Here is a 27180-nt window from a genome sequence, read left to right on the forward strand (position 1 = left end):
TTGTTCTCCTGACTGAAGTTTGGCCCGTGTATAGCATCCTGCTATGCGATTGCATTTGTCCCCAACCACCAGAATCCCTCACGTTAACTTTTATCGAGTGGAAGAAAAGTTGGCGTTCATCCTCCAGCTTCACTGTGCTAATGTTATGCTAACATAGCTGTGTCGCTAACAATCACGTAGCACAACATTATATACCAGGTAGTCCAACTTCAGTAACCCTGCAAACGCCACTGCTGTTTAGTTTTCGGTCTTCATTTATGTTGGAAGTGGTAGCAGAGCTGAACGTTTGAATTAGTTTCAAAAATCTCTCAGTCAGAACATGGTATGTCATGTTTAGGTGGAAACTAGCGAGCTAACTTCCTGTTAACTTCTAACTCCGTTACATTTAATAAATTCTGTTTTCATGGATGCCTGGATGTTAAACTTAATTGTTACACCTGATAAAGCAGCAACGCTGATCATTTTATTAAAGATGAAAGAATTTAGACAGTTTTTAACTGTCAGTGTTCGTTTGATTTGGGACCTGAAGCGGACGGAGTTTTGGACCCAGATTACTCCGCGAAGCTCCTCACTACGGCAGCCGTAATGCTCTGACAATCCATCAAAACATTTTTTAACAGATTTCTGCACACCAAAATCGGTTCGAGGTCAGTAAGCACAACCAGAATTCATACATAAGGCACACTCTCGATTTTTGAGAAAATTAAAGGATTTTAAGTGTGCCTTATAGTGTGGAAAATACGTTATACAGAAGAAAAGAATATATCGCGATATATATCGTTACCGCACGTGCTTCAAATTATATCGCGATATGGATTTTAGGCCATATCGCCCAGCCCTACATTTAAGTTCATTTGGACTCTCACCATTACCGATGTTAAATTACTGAGGGAATAAAGGAACCATGGGAAGGAAGCAACAAAAGAAGAAAGGGACCACAAAGGACAATTTCCGTTAGCTCTGTCCTTAATAGACAATTAAGGTGTCATCACAGGCTTGGAACCACTCATAGAATTCCTAAGCATGTGTGGACACCAAAATCCCCTTTCCAAAGTTCAGGATGGGGGATTTTCTTAACTCTCTGCAATCCTGAACTGCTGTAAAGCTACATGCGAAGCTTTAAAAGCAATACTGGCCCATTCCAAATCCCCTCCTCCCTACACCCCATGTGAGAAGAGAGCAAATTAACTCAAGCACTCTGAAGAGTCAGATAACAGTGCCCATCATTTCCACCATCTCTGAGACCTGTAGAAACAGACTCAGGCACATACAGGGACACACATAAAAGGCCTGTGTCCTTCAGGATTTGTCGAAGCCCAGTGACAGAGTGAGGTGGTGACAATGTGGGGCCTGGCTATGCCATAAAGCTGATAGGCAATACGCCAGTCCAAGGAGCAGCACACAGATAACCCACTGATAACATCCTCGTGGGAAACATTAACAAATGTGCCAGAGTAGCCATGTGAGGAGGAAAGTAAAACATTAAAGAGGCAAAACACGGTGGAGCTAAATAATAAAAGCTGCTTCAAGCGCATTTGGTGGGTCTTGGTATAAAAAAAAAACAAAATAAAAACCCTTCACCTGGATGCAAACAGCAGGAACGCTTTTTCCGAGTTGCAGAAGCCAGAGGGATAATTACAAAATCATGTACCACTAATTTTGCAAGGGGCAAAAAAACAATCTCTGCAAGCAATTAGTTAACACATGAAAGCATTTTGCATGACTTGAGAAAGGGTGCAAAACAGAAATATGCCTCATGACAGCACACGCGCATTCATGCGTCTCTGCTGACATTTACTTCCCATTAGTGGAGGAAGAGATGCCGTGGATCAGCTAAAGGATTTAAATCAATCATCAGCCCGTGGTTAATGATGGTATGTGTGTCAGGTACGTGTTGCTAAACAACAACATCAAACCTGCATCTGCTGCACGTGTTAAAATATGCGTCGTTTGTCTACTGTACAGCCCGAATACAAATATGGCCGCAGTGTTTCATTGATTTTCACAATACTCTTTACTGACACATTCAGTTAAGGAGAAGAATGTGAAGCAAAACCTTTTTAATGCAATACATAACAAATGAGGGTTGGGTGAGGCTGCTGGGGGAAAAACGCCAATGTTTATAGAAGGGAGGTATTTGTCTTCTAAGCTTCCAGCAGCTTACTATGAACAACAAAATGAAAACCACATGTCTCAGTGGGATATACTGATGGGGTGTCTCTCTCCTGACACAGGAGTTTCTATGAATGCGAGCGGGGGACGGCCATGCTGCTGCCTATTCGACCCCCTAAACAAATAAAATGTCTGATAGAGACCAGGCCTCTGCCGGCACCCCCGCCTTTGTCCGGGCCCCAGGGCACAAAGCCAGCTGCGATCAGGAGGCAGCGCTGCTGATCAAACACTGAGACACAATCGCAGCAGAGTGCAACTACTACATTCAGACTGTTGATGGGCAGACAGGTTTAAAAGCCAATTCAGATTCGATGGCTTATAGAACACGCAAACGAGCACTTGCAATGCAGAAAACGACGAAAATATGCGCGTGAACGAAACAAAGGTTTTCTCATGGGTGTGATTCATTATGTGAGAGAGGTGAACACTCAAGAAGTCAGCTTAAAGCAACAGAGCGTGAACATCGCGCTAGAACATTTCTCCCGAAACACTGAGCTAAATTAGGGATTACAACCAGCCTGCTTTCACAATCATTAGTGATGGAATTCCACCAAAAAACTCCAGGTGGGAAAATTCAGAGATCAGCAGTTTCATCGCTCAGTGGGAGTAATGACAAAGAGTAAGAAGAATTTCAGTCTGACTTGCGTTTCTGTGCGATAAGAAAATATTTCCTCATTCTTCTGAGAGCAATTCCCACCGTACCGGCTTCAATGCAGAGATGCTGTTTTTGCTCAACTCAAAGCTGCTTGGATAAATCAGCCACACATAAACAACATGTACGTTAAGTAAAGACCTACTGAGACTTAAAGACTCCTACGGCGCACTGCCAAACCATTAAAAGGATTAAGGTGTCGGTCCAGACTGCAGACGGTGCAGAAACGGCTAAAAAACAACAAGAATTCAAACAGAAATGACTTCAAATGAATTCCTGGATTCCTCCCTTGTTCATCCAAGGAGGAGTGCAGCATGTTTTAAAACTTTAAATCTGACCACAGTCTCCTCAGAAAGCTGATATACCAGCGATGTAAAAGACCAGAATTTCAGCTGACATTTTGATTGCATCAAGTTTGTCCTCTGCTATGTTAGATTAAAGTATCGAGTTATTTTCAGCGTAGCGCAGAGAAACGTATGGCTGTTTCTGGAGGCTGTCATTGGGTACGCTCATGCCATTTCCTCCAGGTTCTGGTCTAAAATTAGGTCTCCTGCCTGAAGGACATTACACGATGGTGGTCTTCTGGACACTGAACAAGTACACAGTTTCAAATGTGTTGCATATCCAGCCCAGACTGGGCTGTTAACAGGCAACGGGGCCAACTGCAGGGTAATCTATTCAAAGCATATTTGATTGGTGTTGAAAGTTGCCCGAGGACTCCGGCGAAAAAGGCACATGAAAAAAAGTACTTTGTAATAACTGCTAAAACATCAATTCCTTTTCAAATGCAGTTTTAACTTCCCTTCTGACTAAACCCTCTCATCCTGTCCAAAGCAGCCCTGACCAGGCAGAATGAGGTCTTTGTGAAAGTGTAACAACACAGACAGTCCCTTCCTGTCCTCTGTGTGGGGGAAACTGCGCTGCAGGACATCCAGATAAGGCTGCTGTTAAAAGATAAGACAGATAATCCTCCTTCTTTTCTCAGTTTTTGCTCAGCGCAGGAAATAAACACAGACCTGATACTTCAATGCTGTAGTGTCTTCTTCAGTGTGAGGTTTTGAAGGCAGGTGTAGTCGAGGCACCTGAGTGGTGGGCCCTGTAGGAAGCTGCAGGCAAACACTGTCAGTTGTTACAGCTTAACCACGACTGCTGGGTTTATTCATGCCCAGAGCTCACACTCTCAGCCTCGACATGAGGAGAGAGCTCCAAACGACCGCTCCTGTTGACATACATCGTTCAGTGACAGGACACAACTGGGAATGTTAAAAATAACTCACAGCACTAGTTCAGTGATCCAGTACAAAAGAGGAAAGCCTACAAATGTTGTTATGACATAGCATGAAGACATTTACTCTCCATGTTGAGTTCTTTACGCAAGCGTGAGATAACCCCGTCAAACTCAAAGAGAAGCAGAGAGTCTGGACAGTCGAGATAAACCCATTAAAAGAAGCAGAGCTCAGATTTGAGCACATCTAATATTCCAGGAGGAACGCTACGAGCTGCAGTTATGTAATTTGGCAGCTAATTAGAAATAAAATAAATAGAAACTTCTTTAGAAAACATCAGGCACATTTTCTATCAATATTTGTTGAGCCCACATTAAACTGGACTTCACAGCATGAAGCAGAGACTGCACACACCTCTCTTATCTCTGCAAAATTACAATGAAAAAGCAACAAATAAATTAACATACGTTATTTGTAACAAATGCTGTATTTCTGCTTCTAATTTACTGTAATATTCTCCACCCAGAGGGGTTTGAAAAAGAGAAGACAACTGACTCAAAGCTGGAATCCTCGGGAATTCACTTCATTTTGATTTGGGAACAGCTGCATTTTCCTTGATAACTGTAAGAACTTTTTGGGTATTTTTTTTTAAACAAAGGAACATTTACTGTCATTTGTCCAAAATAAAGCAACTCAGTGGTATAATATAAAATGAGAGGAATGGGTTAGCATCTTTTACCCCGGGGAATGCAAGAATGTTTTATATTCTTAATGAGCGAGTCTTGTCTGTCTCAATCTGTTTATTTTGTGCAGAAGTAGATGTTCCTTTTATCTGAGCTGGAAGCAGAAAGCCTGGGCTAACACTGAAAGTTGATAACAACCACTCATCATCTCTGGCTGGAGTTTAGCTTTTGATAAGCCAGCTGATGCAAAGAAAGCCTGGCTTTGTCGAACGCGCTCCACAGTGCACCCCTCAGGTATGTTTCTTTACAGTGCTATTTTTAATAAACAAGTCATTAAACACGCCAAATCACGTGCCGACAGCCCACAGGTCACTGTGGTTGTTTCTTAACTTTCCATCACCCGCTTTAAAAACATGAATGGAATTTTGTTGCACATTCCTGATTTCCATTTGCAGCGATTGCTAACCAAGTGCAGTGTGTCCCACACATATACTCAGGTATATTTTCCACCATATCTTCATTTTTCTCTTGCATGGATGATTTACTAGTTGTCTTATTTTAAAAGGTCAGTTGTTGATAAGAAACTAAGGAGTACAGCATCTCAAAGTTTTTGTTTTCATTTCCAAGTTGTAACTGTTTCCATGTCTCTGACTTGTGTGGAAAAAGGGGAAAAAATGCTACAAACAACCTTCCACCTGCAGAAGATTTGTCAAGGTCAGCTCAGTGTGTAGTGAGTGCAGCAGAGTGTTTCCGCCTGAAACCTGCCTCAGAAGCAAACTCCCCGACTCCCCTAATGACATCTAAAGAGGTCTGAACCCTGAGTAGACTGTACTTGCAGCCAAACACTGCTTATAAGGGCATCTCGAACAGGCTTACAGCTACAGTAGATTATGTCAGTGAAGGACAACCTACACAATTGTTTACCTACCTTGGTGTGGAAAAGTTTAAACTAGCAAACTGTAGAAGTTTTCTGGTACAAGCAAAGCTCTACAGTTCAGACACATCCATCTGGGAGGCCCAGCTGGGCAGCGATGTATAAGGAAACACACCTAACACAAGTATGAGTTTTCCTTGCTGGATCGATGTCCGACAGCTTCAGAGCTGTAAGGAACCAACGTGGGCTGAACACCATAGGGACTGCTGTCTAAAGGCTGTATTAGTTGACAAAATGTAGGGTGACATTGAAGGCAGACAGAGGATCTTTTTTATGTGTTCACAGGTCATTAATCTACAGGTCTAGCTGCTGAGTTGTGTTATAGCTTCAGCTGTCATTTATAAATCTTGTCTCAAATGAAATAAATGTAGAGGTGATGCTCCCCTGCCACTTTTTAAAGGAGCTGGGTGCCGTGTGTGCCGGTGTGACTGGAGATTTGGTGATGGGTCTTTTCTTCTTGCAATTATCAGCCACTCATAGCAGGCCAGCCAGCTACGCACCTCTGCATGTGCCTATGAATTATACATGGTCTCCATTAAGACACTTAACAGCTGGTTTCTCAGGAACTTACCAGCAACAACTGCAGCCGGGCTGCCCCTTTGTGACTGCTTATTAAAACAGCAGCATTTAATTAAGGTTGTGCAGTAATGTGAGTTCTGACCATCATAAACCAGCCAGTCACAGAGCCAATGTCAGTTCAGTCTCATCTCTCCAGAGGGAAGCTGGGCAAGCTGTCGATTTCCTGGCATGGCGGTAAGATGCAACGCAGGAATTAAATGTCTGTTGTGGCTCGCTGACCTTGCTGTGGTTTGGACACTTAGCCTTTTCTATTCCAACTGTAACAGATGTCCTGGTCATCATACCTATACATCTAACAAAGAGCCAGAAGTAATGACTTGAGAGGAAGAAGAGGTTGAGCAGACAGTTTTATTGAATATTACTGGGAGAGAGAGGAGATGGCAGACAGCCACACTCGTTCTGGACACCTGGTTATAAAACCATAGCAAGCAAATGAATGTCATTTAAATGTGATGAAGACCTGTTGAATTCATAAAACAATCACAACATTCACAACTTCCCTACCGTAACAGAAACACACCAGTTGAAACCAGCCCTCTTTTCCTTTATATAACACAATACCCCTCGAGATAAAGAAAAGGTCAATCACACCTACATGAGAAGATCAAACAGGGAATGACTGCATTATCATTATCTGATCCTTATCCAAAGATGAACTCGATTAGTCTGATCTAATATTAATTATCTCTTCAACCCAAACATTACATCCATCCATCTTCTTCCGCTTATCCAGGGCTGGGTCACGGGGGCAGCAGCCTAAGCAGAGAAGCCCAGACCTCCCTCTCCCCAGCTCCTCCTCCAGCTTGTCCGGGGAACACCAAGGCGTTCCCAGGCCAGCCGAGAGATATAATCTCTGCTGGGTCTGAAGGGGTGACGTTCATTTGATGCCATAAAACGTGTCCTGATATTTAAAGCTACATTTAATACTTGGCCTCTTTAGAGATTCTGACATTTTTCATTACAGTCTTTGGCTTCGGTTTAGCACCAGCTCGATAATGAGGCAACGAATGTCACAACAAATTGGATTTATTTCCTGGATCTAATTCTGTGCCTCTTTGTATCAATTCTCCTTTAACGCTCATAACAAGATTGGGACTTTGTCATAAAATTTCACCACACGACTGCTTCAATATTATTCACAAATGTCAAATACAAGCCATCGCAGCACTGTAAAAACTGCTTCGATCAGGATAACACGCATTTGCTTTTATTACAAATCAATTTTTTCCATGGACTGGAGTTATTAGCATAAGTATATAATTTGACAAGATGATTAAATGCCAGACAAAGACACACTTGAAAATCAGCACCACAGGGAGCAAAAAAAAGTGGGAGCAAATGAAGAAAGAGGCTCTCTCCAGACACCACTTATTTGCCTTTTTCACCGTACCTGCAGCTGGCAATGCGTAATGTTTTTCAATGAGACGAGGTGCTAAAAATGGCTCCTTCAACAGCTGCTTCACCCCCTCTCCCACCTCTCAAAAATCACCCCACCTTCTGCCTATGGAGCTTTTTTCCTGAGCCATAATATTTTTCAAGATTAGACACACAATTAACTCTAATGTTCTTAGAGGAGAAGAGGGGGAGGGCAACGCTGCTGGAGGACAAAATATAATCATCGCCCCACAACTCAGCTCTGTGTAAGACAATGCCTGCACATTAGCTGATAATAATGTGACATACACAAAACAATACACAATGTTAATCTCTGAAATGATACATCTACTGTAAACCACAGCTGAGGAGGAAAATGTATCGCAATTTCCAAGTCTGCTTTACAAGATAAGGAGACTTTTTTAATATATAGTAGTACACCACAATAGGCCTGTTTTTTTACCACCGCACAACAGAATCTGTCAGAGGTTCAAGCACACGTAGAGTCGAGCTGACATCTACCTAGCAAGCAAGCTGGAACAAGCTGCACACCACTACCTGCAGCACCCTGGGGGTCTGTCTGCCACACTGTGTACCCTCAATGAGACGTCTAGCTCAAAGTGTTATGCAAAAACAAAAAGGATATGAACCTGTAATGTGGGGAGAAAAATGGGACTAGTGCTTTCGGTCGTGGATGGTCTCTACAGGCAATTCCATCCTTTTGGAACAATAAAGCAAAAGATGCATGAAATTCAATAGAAAATTAGAAACAACTTAAAAACCTTTAAGGGTGGAAAACTCTTTATTTAACAGCGGGTAACTCTTCAGGCTTGATTTATTAGTTATTTGTATTTAAATGCTACACTAGTTATTATATAATTGCATTTGTTTATATAATATTGCCCCCCCTTCCCTAGAAATGATTATACAGAAATCCTTCAAGTCTCCTTCACTGCTTGCTGCGCTGTAGCGTCTTTGCGTCGGTGCAATTTATCTACAGAAAAATTGTATTCTGGACGTGTTCATTTGAGATACGAGGCACATGAAAACCCTTATTATCGTCTCAGCGAACATCTTTTTTGTCACAGAGCCCATTATTCCTCATTAGGAGCACCGGGCCTTGTTTGCACCCCAAAGCTGGGCATTGAGCAGCAAAGTCATAAATGTGCTTTAAGGGTTATCCCCCTAACGGTGCGACACGGCGATGATGACTGATGGACTCGGAGCGGAGAGTATCGGCACTACTGTGACCTTGTTTTAACTAACAGGTTACATGGACAGCAAGAGGCTGTGTGCTGACAACAGGTAGACACAAAGGGCAGACAATGATATTTCAAACGGTGCAACGAGCCAAAAGACTTTCTAAAGACTCCAGGGATCATGACAGGACGTGGAAATTTAACTACTCAGGAAATGCACTTGGGCCAGATGAATAAAGATATCATTTTACTCCAAAGAAGTTTTAATGAACAGAAATATATACAGAGTGTAAAAGTGAAACCACGGCCCTGCTGATTTAATTTTGGCCCAATTTTTATTTATATTTTTCTTCTAAGAGATGCACTCACACTAAAAGATTAAAGAAGACCAATTTCAGAATCAGCATACTTTATTAATCCCTAAGGACATTATGTGGGTTACAGTTGCTCCAGTACAGTAACAGACTAGACCAGGGGTCCCCAACCCCAGCCCACGAGGGCCGGTGTCCTGCAGGTTTTAGACGTGTCCTTGATCGAACACAGCTGATTTAAATGGATAAATGACCTCAACATGTCCTGAAGTTCTCCAGAGGCCTGATAATGAACTAATCATGTGATTCAGGTGTGTTGACCCAGGGTGAGATCTAAAACCTGCAGGACACCGGCCCTCACGGACTGGGATTAGGGACCCCTGGACTAGACTAGACAATATGTTACAGATTTAATAATAATTCATAATAAATATCAAAGATTGACAGAGGTGATTATAAATAAATATCAAGAATGTCGACAGCAACATTACTGAGTAGAAACGAGCGCGTGCAAAAAGGCTGTAACTATTCCAGTGTTTACAGTGTGTTAGATGGAGGAGTTGTACAGGGAGGGGGCCGCGGGCAGGAATGACTTCCTGTGTCGTTCAGTGGTGCATTATGGGTAATCTCAGTCTCTTACTAAGCGTGCTCCTGTGATTGGCCAGCATGTCATTGAGTGAGTGGGAGGTATTGTCCAACATTGTCTTTATCTTGGACATTTTACTTTGCTGCATTGCTATAGTTAGTGCCATGAATTGATCGGTGATTCATAGGTCCAGCTAACTTGCTGTAAAAATGAGAGCATCCCACATAAGGCAAAGAAACTGCACTAAAACATTTGCTAATGTTATAAGTCTGAGACAAACGTCAGCATCCACATGCTCGTCTCATCTCATGGAGTTAATTAGCGCTGACATTTGAAGTATTCAGGTTTAGCCAAGCTTGGATCATTCGATTACTTGCCCTCTCTCCAATCATCCTTAGCCTTCAAACCCCTATGCTTTATTTATAACATGTATACAATTCATTGCAGTTTTTTCTAGTGGATCAAAGAGCTTACAGGGTACGCAACGTTACAATTTACTGAGCAAAAATATTAAACATTCACCCTCAGCTTTTCAAATGAATTTAGCTGAACAACATAGTCTAGCAAATCAATTATTGGACAATGAATAATGCAGCTGATGATGCCATGTCAACACTGACACGCCAAAGTGTTATAGAAGCTGGACAGAGGCTACACAAGATGACGATGATCGGTCAGTGTAATACTGACTTTATGACCAAGGGTTCAAGATAAACCTTGCCAATATATCTTCCTACAAGAATGCTTTGGCAGCAGCCCCAGAATGCAGCTTCACTCTCAACCCTGTGAAAAAGCAATGAGCTCTGAATACAAAGTGCTCTCACACCCATTAACAGGACTCTCAAACAGGCACCACTATTAATCATTTTCATTTATTCTCTAGCCGGCAATAATTTGTTCATTTAATAATTCAGATATGAAATGGAAGCTAGAAGAGAGGTAATGTGGCGAGGTAAAGGTGGGCTCAGTATTTCACACTTCTACGTAGGTGAGCGGGAGCCTGCACAGGGCTGGCATGCTAAAATATTAACGTGTGGGCTGTGAATATTCATGCGCGGCCATCCCCATCGTGAGATTGTGGAGGACACACCAGTGTCCCTGGAGTGTAATCCGATTCTACGTGCCCCTGCTTCATTTCCAAGGACAAGGGGCTTTGGGTGGGGAAGGCGCTCGGCTGAATAGAAAACGGCGACTGCAACACGTTTCAGCCAATGGGAGGCAGGGAGTGGCGTTAGACTGATGGGTCACGACGAGTTTGACCTCCAGTCATTACTGTCTGTGTGAGCTGATAATGGATCAGGTTGTGCTGCCATTGTCATAGCTTTACGTAAAAGTGACAACAGATATTATCCTAATAACAGTGAACGTTTCAAGACATTTAGATGAATCTGAAATAGGAGTTTCGATCTGCTATAAAAGAGGATCCATATACAGAAGAGGGAGGCTGGATTTAGAGACACACACACACACACACACACACACACACACACACACACACACACACACACACACACACACACACACACACACACACACACGTACTCCCTGTGTCTGTTTTCAAAAGGTAACCAAGCAACCAGGCTCTTGTCACGGCCTTTGGTTATAGGCTTATCAGGTAACTCCCTTCTGTGCCCGTCCCGCTCACATTTTTACAAGGTTGCTTTGTGCTTTATTTTGTTTTATGGCAGTGGCCTCACTCTTGACCCAAACAAGAGTAAAGCCAAGCAAGCAAGGCAAGCAAGGAGTGGAGGGGGTTGAGAGAGCACCAGGGAAGCCTTCTAATACCTTTCCTGGAAGAATGACTACTCGGACCATGTGAGACATGCAGAGTGTAGACTGCCAAATCCAAATCAACAGGTTATGTAACCAAAGCAAATAAATGACACACATGTCAGAGACAGCTAAGGACACTGTTTTCACCCATGAGAAAAACTGTTTCCCTGATGAGCTAAGAAACAAGCTATTTTCTTCTCTGCAGCATTGACACTAATGGCTTATTTCCAACTGCAACCAGCCAATCAGTGAGCCAATCTCCCCGAGCGCCATCGTTTATTTTTATTTATTTTCTAAATACTGTTTTCCTTCCATTTCCTTCCTTCAGTCATGAGAATTAGGAGAGTATTAAACTGTAGTTTATGCACCAAGACTGAGTATGTGCTAGCGCACCTGTCTAAAGTACAGTACACAGCATCAGCTCCTGTTCAATCCATGACTTCATTTATTCTAAATAAATGATGAAGGTATTGCTGTTCTGCTGTATGTCCAAATGTGTCCAACTCACACGGCTTATGGATAGAGCACGCTGTTACCTGGTGCTGCAGGAACAGGATAAACACACAAGACCCCGAGAAACAGCTGGCAGCCACAAACTAAACTCCAGGACACTGATAACATCATTCCTCCTCAGACTTATTCGTCTGATCTGTCACAGAGATGTAAATGGAAAACCTCACACACATGAAAGGCTTATGGTGATTTTAGAGATGTGATTGGAGCTCCACTGGGTGCTAACGGCATGCAAACTGTGTCTTCGGTATGAAACCTCCGAGCCTCGCAACACTTAGCGTTTCAAATATAATTGTTATCTTATCCTGTGATTTACCCATGAGTATTTCTCATTTGTACTTAATTCTTACAAACACTTTGCATTAAATCATTTTAAGATCTCATGGCTGAAGCACAGTATGACACGTGCTTATATTATACATAGTAGCAAACCCATGCGTACTTTAAATATGTACAAATTCGTCTCGGAGGAGATGGGGAACATACAAACATACATTCATTCATTCCTACCATTACACCAACAGACAGAAACAGGCACAGACAACACTAAGAGATTAATGGTGATTTCTGCATAAATCCAAAATACAAACACACTTCAGAAAACCGTCTGGAGTGCCGTCTGCCAAACAAACCAATGCTGCTTACTTTGTAGTGCACACTGCAAAAAATATTTATGTTTGCTACAGGGAACACATTCAATTTAAGCTTGTGCGTGTCAGGAATTAGAGACACACACTGTTGTTGTTTTGTCACTTTTGAATATGGCAATATATCAACATAATAACTGGAATTTTAACTATTTCCAGTTAAATTGTTTTAATGTGGTTCATTCTGAAAACAAACCAGTGGGTGATACCAGAGACATGGTAACATGTATCTCTGTCACTTTATGCAGAAACGTCTAAAGCACTTGCTTGTACCAACACCAACTACAACAGCCAACCTTGTACATCTTAATTAGAATCACTCCCCATGCTCGTCACCGACATCGCCTAGGTTTGGTGGACAAAGTTGTGATCAGAATGTAAAAAGTGCATCTTCAGTTCGGTGGTATGCTCTCAGCATTGCACACGAGCTCAGCATAATTCTGTGCTCTGTGATTGCCAAGAAATTTCTGGACAACCTGCACAGACGCTTCCCTCGCTGCCGATTGGCTTCAGTTTCGTTTTGAACTCGTTGTCAAGCAGTTTGAGGACTTTACAACCAACAAAAACACCTTAAATTAGGCTTCAGTTTTCTCGGAACCAAACATTAATCGATTGTTCTCATTTTGAAACAGAAAAACAAGTCCAAAACATTTGTGTTACAGCTGACTGACGGTGCTGACAGAAACGTTGACAGCATGAAAAGAGTAGCCCGCATTACCAGAAGTATCACAAAAAAAAAAAAATGCCCACAGTGAGCAGTAGATATCGACACCAACAACGGTAGGTGCACAAAACTCTGGGCAACACCTGCAGACTACCAATGCAGCATGACGGAGGCCTTAAAGCATGATTAACAGGCTTGCTGTCAGGCCACTTGTAATGGCAGTAACATCTAAAGTGAATCTAACATCGTGCTGTAACTAATAAACTGCCTCTCTAGTCGAAGCATCCTGCTTGTAAACAAAAAGCACAAGCCATCACCACAAATCAGAGTATTTGGTTATGCTAGCAGTAGAGCAGGGCGATATGGCCAAAAATATTTATCACGATATACATTTGAAAATTTGCGATAACGATATAACTGACGATATAATTGATGCGAGACAAGACACAAAATACAACTCCACAACTTTACAAGCACAAAAAAAACATCCATTTATTTTCACTTAAACAAGCAGCTGTTTTTTATGTGCATTAAAGCTTTATAAAAATTTAACAGTGCAAATGCAAATTCCTTGCTGAAAGTTTAACCAAAAGGCATTTCCAGTAGAAACGGGCTGACATATCCTCAGCATAACCATGTATAATATCCACTGAAGTTAAAAAGAGGTGCTTTGCAACATTAAACTGCAGTGTGCCAAATAAAAAAGTCAAATACGTATTTTTCAGACCATAAGGTGCACGAGATTATAAGACACATTAAGCAAAACAGTCAGATAAATCAAACTTTATTCAACTCATTCTTCTTCCTCCACTTCTGTACCATTGATTCATTAATGCTGTATTCTATCACAGCTGCTCTGTTCCCGTGTTGTTGCAGTATATTAATGACTAACCTGGTATTGTGGATGGATTATCTCAGTTGTTCTCCTGACTGAAGTTTATACCAGCTAGCCCAACTTCAGTAACCCTACAAACGTCACTGCTGTTTAGTTTTCTGTCTTCATTTATGTTGGAAGTGATAGCAGAGCTGTACGTTTGAATGTTTTCAGAAATCTCTCAGTCAGAACATGCTATATCATGTTTAGGTAACTAGCGAAACTAGCAAACTAACTTCCGCTAGCTTCCTGCTAACTTCTAACTCTGTTAAATGTAATAAATTCTGTTTTCATGGATGCCTGGATATTAAACTTCATAGTTACACCTGGTAAAGCAGCAATGCTGATGATTTTATTAAAGATGAAAGATTTTAGACAGTTTTTAACTCTCAGTGATGCTGCAGTGTTCGTTTGACTTTGAGACCTGAAGCAGACGGCGTTTTGGACCCAGATTACTCCCAGATTTACGAGCATCTTAGTCCGACAAATACGGCAATAACGGCCGCTTGCATGTTGTACAAAAAAAAGTGCTTTGTTGTGTATCTGACGGACAAACACCAAACCAGTTCCACATCACTGAAGCTGCAGCATTTTTACAAACCAATTCTGGTTCATCCGTTTCACTCAACGATCCGCTTTCTCCCTTCTCATTCTCCGTTGCCCCCATGCTTTTTCGGCCATGTGCGTATGAAAACAAAGGCACTGCGCATGCGCGTTTTACCCATATTCTAGTGTGATATTTTATTTTCTTATCGTTGCCTAACATTGTACCGGTATTACCATGAACGGTATAATATGGCCCAGCCCTAACTAGCAGTTCAGCAGGATTATTGCATTCGCTGTCCGCTTGCAGTCCAGGTGATGGAGTGTTTCCCTGCAGAGAGTGCCGCTGTCAGATGGAGGCAGTGTAGAAAGTATGTGGTCTAAGTGGTCTGTGGTTACTCTTGCTTGTACTGTTGTCGGTCTGTCAGTCAGCCACAGAGAACAGCGAAGTTAAAACAAAAAGCTGAAAGTGAAAGCGAGTATTAAAAACAATGAAAACTGTCCACTGCAGCCACTGTCTGTGCTCTCCATGTTGTATTTTAATGATCTTCGATTTTTATTTTTCCCCCACGACTCCCAGCGAATACTCCCTTTTTGTATTCTGGCCCACTTCTCAACCAATCAGCATTTGGCAGATGCATACATCACACGCTTCCAGCGAATCCTTGGAGGACTCCGTGTGAGCACATCCCATTAAAAACAGAAACATGCAAGCACACGGACAATTTGCAGGACCATAAAATTACACTTCAGTTAGCAAGCAGCTAAATTAAAGTTAAAACTGAAAGTACTAGAACAGCGAATTAAAGAAAACGAAGGAGGGTAACAGACGTAACAACATCATGACGCCATCACTTTTATTGCCATTGACTTTTTGTTTGTTTTTTTTAAATTTTGCTTTAGAAGGCAGAAAACATGAATTAATATGAACTCTTACATCCAACTATCAAATGTACCAGATTCAGTTTCATTGGCAGACCCTGAGATGTTGACCAAGAAACAATGACATAATCATGTTTGGGAGTATAAACGCTGACAACACTATAAACAAATATTACAGCACAGCTACTATCCCAGTTTATGACAGCATATATATTCAACCATTTAGGTAATAAGCACCAGCCTGGTTTTAAATGACAGGTTCTCTGCTATGTTAATACACAACATTAAAATGATTTAAATAGTATTACATTCAAATTTGACACCATAATTTTTACTGGAAATGTGTATTGGTTCCAAATACTGACCGTTTCCTCATTATACAATATATACGTATAATCCTACAATCATCTGAGGCAAGTTCAAAGTGTCATTTTCATTTATTTGATCTCTGATTTCTTTTCCCCATAGATTTATCTAGAATTTATCTAGAAAAGATGTATTTTTTTTCATTCAAGAGCACTACCACAACCCTAATATTTATCTGATTTATTTATGATCATATTGTGTATATAGCTCACATATACACCTTGAAAAATAGAAAAACATGTACACATGTAATGCCATTATAAAATCTGAGACCAAAGTTTGGATTCTTATTCCCTGATGACAAATGGTACAATTTAAATGACTTAGACTTCCTATTACAAACGCATTACTTTTGTCAACCCTTTATAGCTCACGAAGAGCCACATATAAATAGGACAGAGAAAATGGAGCAGAAAGACCCCACTTGTTATTTTTGCCATTAAAGCGAGGTGAGCACATTTATGGTGGATTTCTAAGCCAATCAAAGAATGTTTTGAGATACTGTTCTTGTCTGATCAAGTGGAACAGCGACCCCATAACGAGACTATGGTGCCATTAAAATGTTAATGAGCCAAACTGGTGTAGACACAACAATGTGAATGATGAGACAAAAGGCTAAACAGCACACTATGCAAACTTTAATATTACACTGTGACACTCACAGCTTTTATACGGAGAGAGAGAGACTAGGAAATCCTAAATAAAGGATTGCTTTATTACAATTTAATTCTCTCACTAACAAGCCAACTGGATTGCAATGCCTTGACCAAGACTCTGTGGCTTCCCATCAAAAGATCAGAAATGTTTTCACTAAGTACCACAGCATATTGAACTCAAGTTTCACATTATTGTTTAGAGTAGGTGGAGCCACTTGTTAGTTTCAGTGTAAATTCCAGCACACTAAACAGCTACACCCACACCATGAGCCTAAATAACACGGGAAACTCGTTCTAATGCAGATATGAGATGAATTCTCATGAATTCTCGTGTATCATTGGTTTCATTTTGATGGTAACAACTAGTAACCCAAATAACATCACAAAATGTTTTAGAAATGAAATCATGCACAGCCAGATACATTATTTCAAATGCACAAAGCCTTAAGAGGAAACAGCCCAAGCTGGTTAAAATGTAACAAGGTGAAGACAAACTGGAGTCCACTGTTGACCATTGACAGCTTAAAATAACCGGTCTAATCAGAGGTTTCACACACACTGTCAACAGAACAACATAAACCCTCTTAGGTGAGGGTCACTAGGACTAAACTGCCAACAAAGCAGAGTCCTGTGAGGCGTTAAAAACGATAAATAAATGATACCGACGTGAAGGAAGCAGTCACAGCAGCAGCAAACATGGGCTGAAGTTGGCGTGATACCGGATTTGGGGCTGGGGGGGGGGTAAGGGCAGATGGCAGAGGGGGGGGGGCAGCACTTTGAAGTCCTGCAGCCACAGGTTTAAAAGCGGATCAAGCTATTGTGTTAGCCACGCGACGATAAACCAAAAGAAATGGACGCACGGAGGGAAATACACTGATTTTTGGCACCGGGGAAATGTCCTTTTTTCATATAAAATAATCCCCCCGCTCGTTAACGTGAGCATTTAAAATCCCAGTTCAGCACATTTTTTAAAAAAGCATTCAGCTCAGGTACAAAACACAGCCACTGGGTAAGGCTGATTAAAAGTGTGAACTAAACCACTGTCCCTTACTGGTCACTGAGATGAGATATGACCACAAATGACTGAAATGCTGTTCGTCGACCGACCCGTGTGTCAACGCAGAAAACAGACATGTTTTTCACAGTTTGACTACTTAACTGTTTCACTTTAAATCTGCTTTCGCGGTTCGTTTGTTCTGCTTGTAACACAACTAAACTGACCTTGGGTCACAGGTAGCTCTGTTGGGAAGTGCTTTGTGTTTAACCGCTAAAGTTACAGCTTCGTTATCAAGTCGAACTACTGAAAAACACGACTTTTAAAAATTATGCGCCTTTCAACTCGTCGAAAAAACACGAGTTTCGGTGTCCACGTCAACGGCTAGCGTTGTTGTACACGTCTGACCGCTCCGAGCCCGTTTCACAGAAATATTCATTAGAGTCAAAGTAGCTCAGCTTCAGCTCAGTCGACAAACTTACCTGCGAAGAGGCTCAACAGTGAGACACACAACCGGGCCGCCGAAAGCTCCATTCCTGCTCAACTATTCCGCCGCTTGTTCAGTGAAACTTGGTCGAAGAACTTGTGCTGAATTTGAAGTGAGACTCGGCAGCTCAGCCCCGACACAGCATCCAAACTCCACACCGCCTCCTCCTCGTCCTCCACTCTGTGCAGGTGCACAGCGAAGCGCGCCGCACTGCGTCACGTGACCGCCGCTTGGCCTATCCATCCCACGTCCAGCGACGCCCTCTGCCGGTGTCCATGCTACGGTTCGCTCAACCTGCCCGTGTCTTCTTATCCGCTGGATCTTTGAAGAATGATTTACGGTACAACGGCACTACTCTGTGTGTGTCCCAGCCAGAGGCCCTCATGGACCTTTCCATCAATGGTTCTCTAAAGATCAGTCAGTCAGGGAACTTTTCTTCACGGAAGTTTATTTTGTGAAACCACAAGAGGATGTGCTGGAAGAGAACTGACATATAAAATATTGGATACAGAGTCCAACGTACAACATTACTTAAAAAGCTAAGGAAGACTTAACTCTTTTTAGTTAAAAATAAAATAAAAATAAATGAAATAAATAAATCACAAGACTACTTAAGTAACAGTACAAGAAATTTAGCCTCAAGACATACTCAGCTGAAAATTATTTTAATTACTTATATTGAGCTGGGCAGTTTTATGAAGAATATAATCTGTAATAATCTGCAAAATAAGTAAGCAACTAAAGCTGTTAATAAATGACATCTTGCTAATACAAATTACAATATTTAGATCGGGAAATGTAGTAGAGCAGAAGTACGATGACACATTTTGTACTGTAAAACATTTGAGTAACAGTTCTCAGCTACATTCCACAACTTGACTCCCTGCCATCCAGCTGGAATGAGTGTGATTATATTTATATAGCATCAGGTCAACTGTTGCCTCAAGGTGCTTTATGTTGTAACCAACAATCAGACGATCATGATGAGCAAGCACTTGGTGAAAGTGGGGAGGAAAAACTCCCTTTGAACAGGGGCAGCCATCCACCGTGACCAATTTGGGATGAGGGAAGAGAAGAAGGAGAGGAGACAAAAGACACACTATAAGAGACAACCAGACAACCAATTGGAAAACTGAACAAAAAAAGCTCAGTGACTCAAACTTGAGCAAAAGCCTCACATGTGTGAGGAACACACAAACTGGGAAATATATTTGTGACCACAGTTAAAAAATAAGTTAAACACAGCAAACGTGTAGCAAATTGATTGAATAAGTAGTAGCTCAGTAAAAGAAAAAGCAAATATGTTAATAAGATCCAAACTAATCTGAAATCAAAAGAAATACCACATGTCATGAACCACTGTCATTTCTTTACATTATATTGCGAAGGCACTGCAGCAGTTTTGAAACAAGTGCTTAAATAAATAGAAAATACAGTATTTAAGCCAACAAGAGAGTTTCTAAAAAGCTTGAAAGTCAATGTTTGACAACCTTTATTATTCAACACAGACTTAACTCTCTCAGACAAGCTTTCCTGTAACTTCTTTAAGTAGTGTTCAGAAATAGTTCTCCAGGCTTTGATCTCTACCATGTTTTACAGATTTCTGTAGAGACTCACTGTTGTACTTCTCTCCTGAGCTTCAAACATATTAAACACAGTTTAAACTAAAATTTCAAGTGTGGATTAATCACCCCATAACATCATTGCCACTGATTTTTAGTCCAGGTCTTGTGTGATTTTGCATATCTCACCCTTTGGCTGGTAGTAATAGAGTTCCTAAAGATACAATTTTGAATTGTTTGTTAACCTTCCTCTGAAAATGGTCAGGCACAACGACTGGACTGAAAATAAGCGAAAAAGTAGCCAATGTCCAAAGTAAACTTTGAAAGACCTCCAGGGAATCTGGAACAGTATTGCTCAAGATCACTTTAAAAAAGACACAGTACTGTATAATTTCAATTAAAAATAATGTTGTGTATAACATGAAACAGTGGGGCAGTGGTTAGCACTGTCACCTCACAGGAAGCGGGTTCCTGCTTCCTGTTCTCCTTGTGCCTGCGCTGGTTGTGTCTGGATACTCCAGCTTCCTCACACAGTTCAAATCATGCACATTAGGTTAACTCGTAGTTCTAATTTGGCCATGACTGTGAATGGTGATCTTCCTGTGTTAGCCCTGTGATAGACTGGGAACCTGTGTCAGATAGGACGGAGGTGCACAACAAAGTAGATCAGTGTGTGTTAAGAGTTGCTGTTTGTTTAGTGACCTCCTCCCCACCACAGCTTCAGATGTTTCCAGGTGGCAGAAATAAACAGCTGAAATACACGTAGGGTTTTTTGGTTTTTATATTTAGAATTATTGCTAAATTATTCAGGTCTTCTTTGTCAGAAGTTATTAGGTATTTGTTCTTAAACACAGGATCGGTTTCTGTGGGCTTTACATTGAGTTTCACTAAGTTTTCAGAAGACTCTTTCTTCTTCCCCTTAAGGTCTTCGGGTACTCTGTAATAATGATAACTGGTGCAGGAGGAGGGCTAAAAGGAGCCCTGTTGTATTGTGGCAGCCCTGGAGTCCTCCTACAGGTTGGGCTTCTGAGCTCCAATCTTCTACATATTCTTACAGAAAGTAGTTTTGATATGAGGTTTTACAGCAGAGGAAGGTGACGTTACATCAGTGGGTCTCTCTGGAAGGGCTGTTGGCTTTGTAATTAATTTTCATTGTAAAAATGTATCACACTCTTGTGTTTTAAATGTACTAAATTAGAGAAAAAATTAATAAATGTGTTAATTGATATTTGCACATCAACCAGAAGAACCAATATTCTGTCCAACCATCGGCACTTACAGCTGCAAGTCTTTTGGAGTGAGTCTCTCCCAGCTTTGCACATCGATCAGTGATGTGTTACTTTGTGTTGGTCATTGTCATGGTCCCTGGATCGTGGGTTTGAGTTTTTGGGTTTGGTTCATTAGTTGTCTTTGCTGTCGTTGATATTCACTTACTCTTCTTACTATTTGTAGTGTTGTTGCTTTAGTTTAGTTCATTGTATTTAGAAGTCCCGTATGATGAGTCTTCAGTTCTTGATAGTGATGGCTCTGAAGGTTATTTAGGTAATATCCTTTGTTTTTCTGTTCCCTCTCCAATCCAATTTTATTCATAAAGCACTTTAAAATACCCAGCACAGGACCAAAGTGCTGTACAGAAAATAAGTTAAAAGCAATAGAATAACACAAAACAACAAAAATAAATAAATAAAACACAAAATACATAAAAATTAAAACAGCCCTATATTAAAAAAAACAAAAAACAACCCAAAATAAGATAGAACAGCATAGAATCAACTAAAATAAACCCTCTGCCTCAGTTCTGTCATTGTCACGTCATCCATGTGGTTTTGTCTCCTCGCTCTGTTCCTTTATCTTTTTTGCACTGAACTATCAGCATTAAAAGCTTATTTTCAGTTTCACATCTGTCCTGACATTGAATCTTCTAAAATTAAATAAGTGCACAGCAGAGTATGATTATGATTATTAATTATATATAGAAACTGACTGTAGAGCTAATGGCAGGTTATCAGCCAGAGTGCCTGCAGTTTTAAGTAACTTTATCATTAGGAAACTATAAACATAACTAACATGCAATTACTTGTGGAAACATCTTTTTCTTTTCAGGCCAGAGGAACTATCCCTGTGTGCGTGACCGTCACCCTGGCTGTGCCAGTAAAAACAATTAAACCTGTACCACAAAGGTGCGTTTACCAAAATATTGATATTACTATTACATCACATCCTCTGAAAAATGTTTATCTAGTTTACACATTTGCCTATTAAGTAAAAGATCACAGGTTTGATCCCCTGCAGAGACAAATATCTTGATTTTTTGCAGGCAGAATGGCAGCCTGTGTGAAAAATCCACAGAATCAAGCAAGGAGAGGGCCCACTGTGGAATCCCCTTGCAAATAAGAGAGCAGCTGTCAAACTGTCCTGTGCAATGTTTCAGTCTGCCGCTGGTGTAGGAGCCCCAACCAGCAGGTTAGCTGATGCTCAAAAGATTTCGTCACATCCCCCACATCTGTGACCATTTTAATATGTATATCTCAGGTATGTTATTGAATGTGACTGAAGAGTCACGCAACATTTAGTTGAGATCAGTTAGGAACTGAGCAACAGCTCTTTGCCCGAAAAGCCAGAATTTCTGTCCTGATATTGGACCTCATACACACGACACCAGGGCGAGACACTGTGTGTGCGCGTGTTTGAGTATTTTCTAGTTGACACCAAAACATACAGGGGGAATAATAATAATTTTTAAAAAAATCAATAGAGTTAAAAGAAAGTGTGATATTTGCACTGATTGGTAGCAAGTTGATAGGTGGTAACACAAAGACAAACAGAAGGTAACACAGTATAGGGGAGAAAATCAAAGAGTGTGTTGTGATGCTAGAAGTATTTAATAAAACTCCATAAATTTAAGCCTTTACTTCTGACACAATTCTTCACTATGAATAAATAAAACATTTTATCACAAAGGACAGTCAGTGGCAAACATGAACATTTCCCTTAGTAAAAATACAGTACTTCAAGACTATACGTGTAGTATTCCAATATCAATATCTAATTTAATACAAGTGATTTCTTCCAACTATAACAAATAGTCTAAAGTGCAAAACAGACTTTGTCAAAAAAACATTTCATTTATAAAAAGTTCATGTTTAAAAAGAAACAACAACAAATGGTCAGTCATATTAAAGTTGCCTTCAGGTTTAATGTCCAGTGTGAACAATAAGCACCATGATTCCTAACTGTAACAATGTGCCAGATTTTGGTGTGTTTCCCAATATCCAGGCCCTCCCCTGTACACAGGAGGGACCCACAGGTTGTTCCTCAAACTGTGTGGGGCTCTATTCCGAGGCCTGTAGCTGTAGTGGGGCTGTGGAGGGATATGACCTTTTCCTGGTACCATCTTTTTGGGATGCCATATAGGAGCAGATGGATTCATTTTCTTAAACAGATAAAAAGAGGAAAAATAAACAAGTTACATATATATAAGCTGCCAATTATAGTGGACAAACCAAAAAACAGTCATAATACTGTAGCTAGATCGAGCTTGACCAAGTCGAGTCAAGTAGGTACTAGTGGACGAGGACTATTAGTTGACCAAGTTTTCATTGTTGAAATGGTTATTATTTATCATTATCACCTGGCTCCTTCACTCATTTGATCAAGTATAATTTTGATCATTTATGGGGTGAAGCTTAACCCAACAAGCATAGGTGCAAATTTGGCATGCAAACACACACCCATCATTCATCAACTTCATGCATGAAATATTCTTTAAAACAATTCATCCAGGCCTTGGCTAACCATTTAGCCAGAGTGCTTACTGCAGTGTCTCCTGTTCAGAATCATTAGCCTGTGTTATCAGGAGTCTTGCTTTGTGTGTGCACTCAAATATTCATTGACAGCAGCAAACATTTTCCTCTCATAAAAGACAGAATATATTTGAATGTAGGCAGCCCTCATTTCATGACAGAATACCTGGGATCTGCTGGGGATAGTGAGGGGAGAAGTGCGGGCACTCTCCTCATCTGAAGAGGAACCAGAGTGGTAGTCTGATGTCACCCTCTCCAGTGCACTGGTCACCTTCTTTGCAACATCTTTGCCATCCTCATCGTCACTTGAGAAAGTGGCAACCGAGAAGCAAGGATTTTGCTCACCATACCTAATAATTAGGAGAGACATCAATAATTATTACCTTTAATTAAACACTTAGTAGGAAATTTGTTTAAGAACAGTTTTCTTTAGAAGATTTTAGGGAAAGCATATTACAAAACAAGAATCGCTGTCTTTGTTCATAAGCATCTAATAAAGATAAATGCAGGTAAAAGATTTTTTTTTTAATTAAACAAAGCCACCAGTTTATATCCAAGTTTCAACAAAATGTTTAACTGCTGTTTCATAAAGATAGTGTTGTCTTGTTGCCAGTAGTCTCATTTGAAATCACAGGAAAGCCTTGGGGTTAATGAAACCGTATTTACAGCCTCTTTCACCACTGCGCATGAAGCATGTGAGGAATATTAACATGAATGGGTTATCTCATGTTAAAAACCAGTTTGCCTTAATTATTGAGTGATACCGTGTTTAGATTAATGAAAAAGCAATCAACTGAAGCACATTTAAGTGTACAAGATTTACAAACGTTTACAAACTCTTAATCTCACCTGCAACAAACCTCCCCAGGGTCCGCCCACAATGTGAGTTCACGAGGCAGTCCCAGGTCACTGTACTGGATACCACTCTCACGACAGGCCCGAAGGAGCTCTGGATCCTGCTTGTGAAATCTGTTCACTCGGATGCACCTTCAAAGCACACACACAACATAAACTGCCTTCAGCTTAAACGTGCCACCAGAACAATCCAAGTTTTACTCATTTGTGTCCCAGAGCAGCCCCACCTGTATGCTTGTCCCTTGCTGGGGTTTTCAGGATACCAGTGCCCCTTAAATTTCTCCTGCAGTGCCACAGCCAGCCTCTCAACAAACAGCTCGACCTTCTCCGCTTCCAACTTCTCCCCCTTTTTCACAAGCCTCTTCAGAAAGAACACCACAGCTGCAATCTCTCTCCTCATATTTTACAAGTGTTTCATCACGTATGGACAGCTTCTGTAACGAAAGGCATGCGACAGATCATGTAAAACAAACAAAGAAACAAAATAGATATACAGGTGTAGATCCTACCTACAAAATGTTTTCTGATGCCCAAATTGGAAAAAACAAATTCCACTTTACAGTCTATCACTGCACTATTTTAGGTGGTTTGACCGTTTTAACTATTCTGTACATCCAATGCCAAAACTCCCTCCGTATCAACAATACGCCTGTGTTCACGTGGCAACACCTGCTGTTGTAGGAAACATCTTTAGTTTAAAATGTGGACACAACACCGAATAATAATAATAATAATAATCATAATACCAGTATTAACGCAGAGTTCTTTTGTTTATGACCTGCTCCCTTCGGTTAACGGTTCGAACCAGAGAAAGGCGGGCTGTGACGCACAGGTTCCATTTAGCCACGCACTTGCCTCGTTCCATAACACGAGCTACTGTTCTAAATGCGCTATTTAGGGAAACGGAACACGATAAGGCCCAAGTAGCGTTTAAGTTAACTTCAGCTGAGGTTTAAGTTATCGTTATGATGACTATATCCCCACTGGTAATTACAGCCTGTTAATAAAAACGTAAGGGTATTATTCCTTAAAGATGTTGTGGACCTGTTAGCATTAGCAACACGGCTAACGTGGTCATGCTGCTAACAACAGCATTATAAATTTGGCGATGAAATCTACAAACTCAAAAAATATATTTGTATCCTACAAAAAAATATATTTGTATCCTAAAAAACGCTTATATTAATAGGTTCGAATATGGAATAAATATGTAAAACATGTCACTAACCTCTCCTTGTGGTCTTCACCGACATGCGGACTAAAACGGATGCTTAACAGGAGGAAGCAACAGAAGAACCCGTCAGTTTTTGTTATTAACTCCGCCCTTTACAACCCAATCCCCGCCCACGGGTAATTTTTATTGGTTTCATCCAACTCAATATAGCGCGTTCATTGGTCGAGTGTATGCCCGTCTTACATAATGAGTCATTCTCGTGATTGTTATGACTCATGGTGAGGTATGTGTTTGTTGCTTATTATTACTGTGGTTACATCCTCTGATGTAATTTCATCTTAACACTGAAGAAAGAGAAAGTAGTTCTTCGTGTGGCTCAGAAGCAAAAGATTAATTTATAGTTTAACTGCGGGTTGCCATTGGAAGCTATTAAAGTTAGTAAAAGCTGCAGTTTATGATACACCAACTATGTATGATACAACGTGTGATAATGAGTAACAATAACAATTTGATAGTTTTTATTTTTAAAGACTTTAAAAGTTTAAAGTTCTGGGGTTTGTTTGTTTTTAAATTTACTTTTTAACAACGCTGAGTCAGGGATTGTCGCATCCATTTCCTGGAAATAACCCTTTTTAGCGGCATTGCTTGACGTAATACGCCCATTCGCCACTTGAGTGCGCTAGACCTCTACAGAACCCCAGAGTGGAACCAGCACTTTGTCTCACGTTGTCTATGCATTCATCAGCTTCAAATCCAAAGGTGCTTTTGGTGGCATGGCAGTTTATGAAAATTAGATTCCCAGGGTGTTATAAAATAACACAAAATAAAATAAATGAACATTTCACTTCAATATTCTCAAACTGTACATCGCATGCAGACGTGTGCACGCCCATGCTATTAACTGTCCTCCAGCATGTTGATATATACAGGACAGCCACATTTCCCCTGACTGCTTCACATAGGAGTATTTGTAATTTTTTCTCAGCTCACTAAAATTTGAAATAAGACAACTGAATTGGTTATGTAAAATAAAATAAAATAAAATGTTGCACAGTAAGAAGTTATTCTTGTGGGTTTTGTGATTTATGGAAACAAGGTTAAACTGTGCATTGTGTTTTAAAAATGGCATAAAGACTTCTGCTATTAGTATGACTTATTAACAACATCTGATCTGTATTTGTAATTTCATTTAGTTGCTTATCCTGGTAACAAATAAAAATAGTCTTGATATGATTGAAAAAGCTGCTGTCTGGATCAATATCACCTAGAATGTCTTGTGGTCGCTGTTCAGTGGGAACAATGGTTTCCAGTTCTCTCAATGCATTTATATCCTATATTCCTGTATACAAGATGCGTTTTCAATATAGATATTTCCAATGTGACAAGTTATTGTTCAACCATGTATTAAATATACTCAGGAAGCAGCTGCACAACCATATGAATGAGCGAAGGGACTACACAAGTGTTACTTCTTCCCACGACGTTTTGAGCACCTGTTGTACTACGGGACACTATTTTCCTTCCTGTATATATCTGTATGCATATGCTCAAAATAAATGATCTAGTGAAATAAATGAAAAAAGAAGTTAGCATTCCTTATTTGACTGAATCATTTACATTTTAAGTAACAGAGGAAATCCATCTTCATCTCTCACCCAATGCCATTAAGAG

The 27180-nt window shown here is 40.6% G+C and overlaps 2 protein-coding genes across 3 annotated transcripts in view; both read right to left on the reverse strand.

Annotated features, from left to right (window-relative positions):
- The window catches only part of cxadr (CXADR Ig-like cell adhesion molecule), a 38753-nt gene extending 20441 nt beyond the window's left edge, over nt 1-18312 (reverse strand). Inside the window, exon 1 of the mRNA XM_084941437.1 lies at nt 18111-18312. Coding sequence (XP_084797563.1) covers nt 18111-18162 — 52 coding nt within the window. The 5' untranslated portion in view covers nt 18163-18312. The remainder of the gene's footprint in view (nt 1-18110) is intronic.
- A 4228-nt stretch (nt 18313-22540) lies between these two features.
- btg3 (B-cell translocation gene 3) lies at nt 22541-25671 on the reverse strand. Of its 2 annotated transcripts, none has more exons than XM_084941439.1 (5): nt 25564-25671; nt 24563-24769; nt 24330-24467; nt 23647-23830; nt 22541-23110 (listed from the first exon to the last, which is right to left on the reverse strand). In XM_084941439.1, exons 2-5 carry the CDS (start codon nt 24733-24735, stop codon nt 22907-22909), a joined length of 699 nt encoding a protein of 232 aa, XP_084797565.1. In that variant the 5' UTR covers nt 24736-24769; nt 25564-25671; the 3' UTR covers nt 22541-22906. The 2 variants fall into 2 exon arrangements, with proteins under 2 accessions (XP_084797565.1, XP_084797566.1); XM_084941440.1 differs by having other exon boundaries at nt 24563-24766; nt 25564-25634.
- Between the last annotated feature and the right edge of the window lie 1509 nt (nt 25672-27180).

Source organism: Perissodus microlepis, chromosome 10 (assembly GCF_051167445.1).
Source record: "Perissodus microlepis isolate ML-2025 ecotype Zambia chromosome 10, ASM5116744v1, whole genome shotgun sequence".
In the NCBI taxonomy this organism is placed as follows: Eukaryota; Metazoa; Chordata; class Actinopteri; order Cichliformes; family Cichlidae; genus Perissodus; species Perissodus microlepis.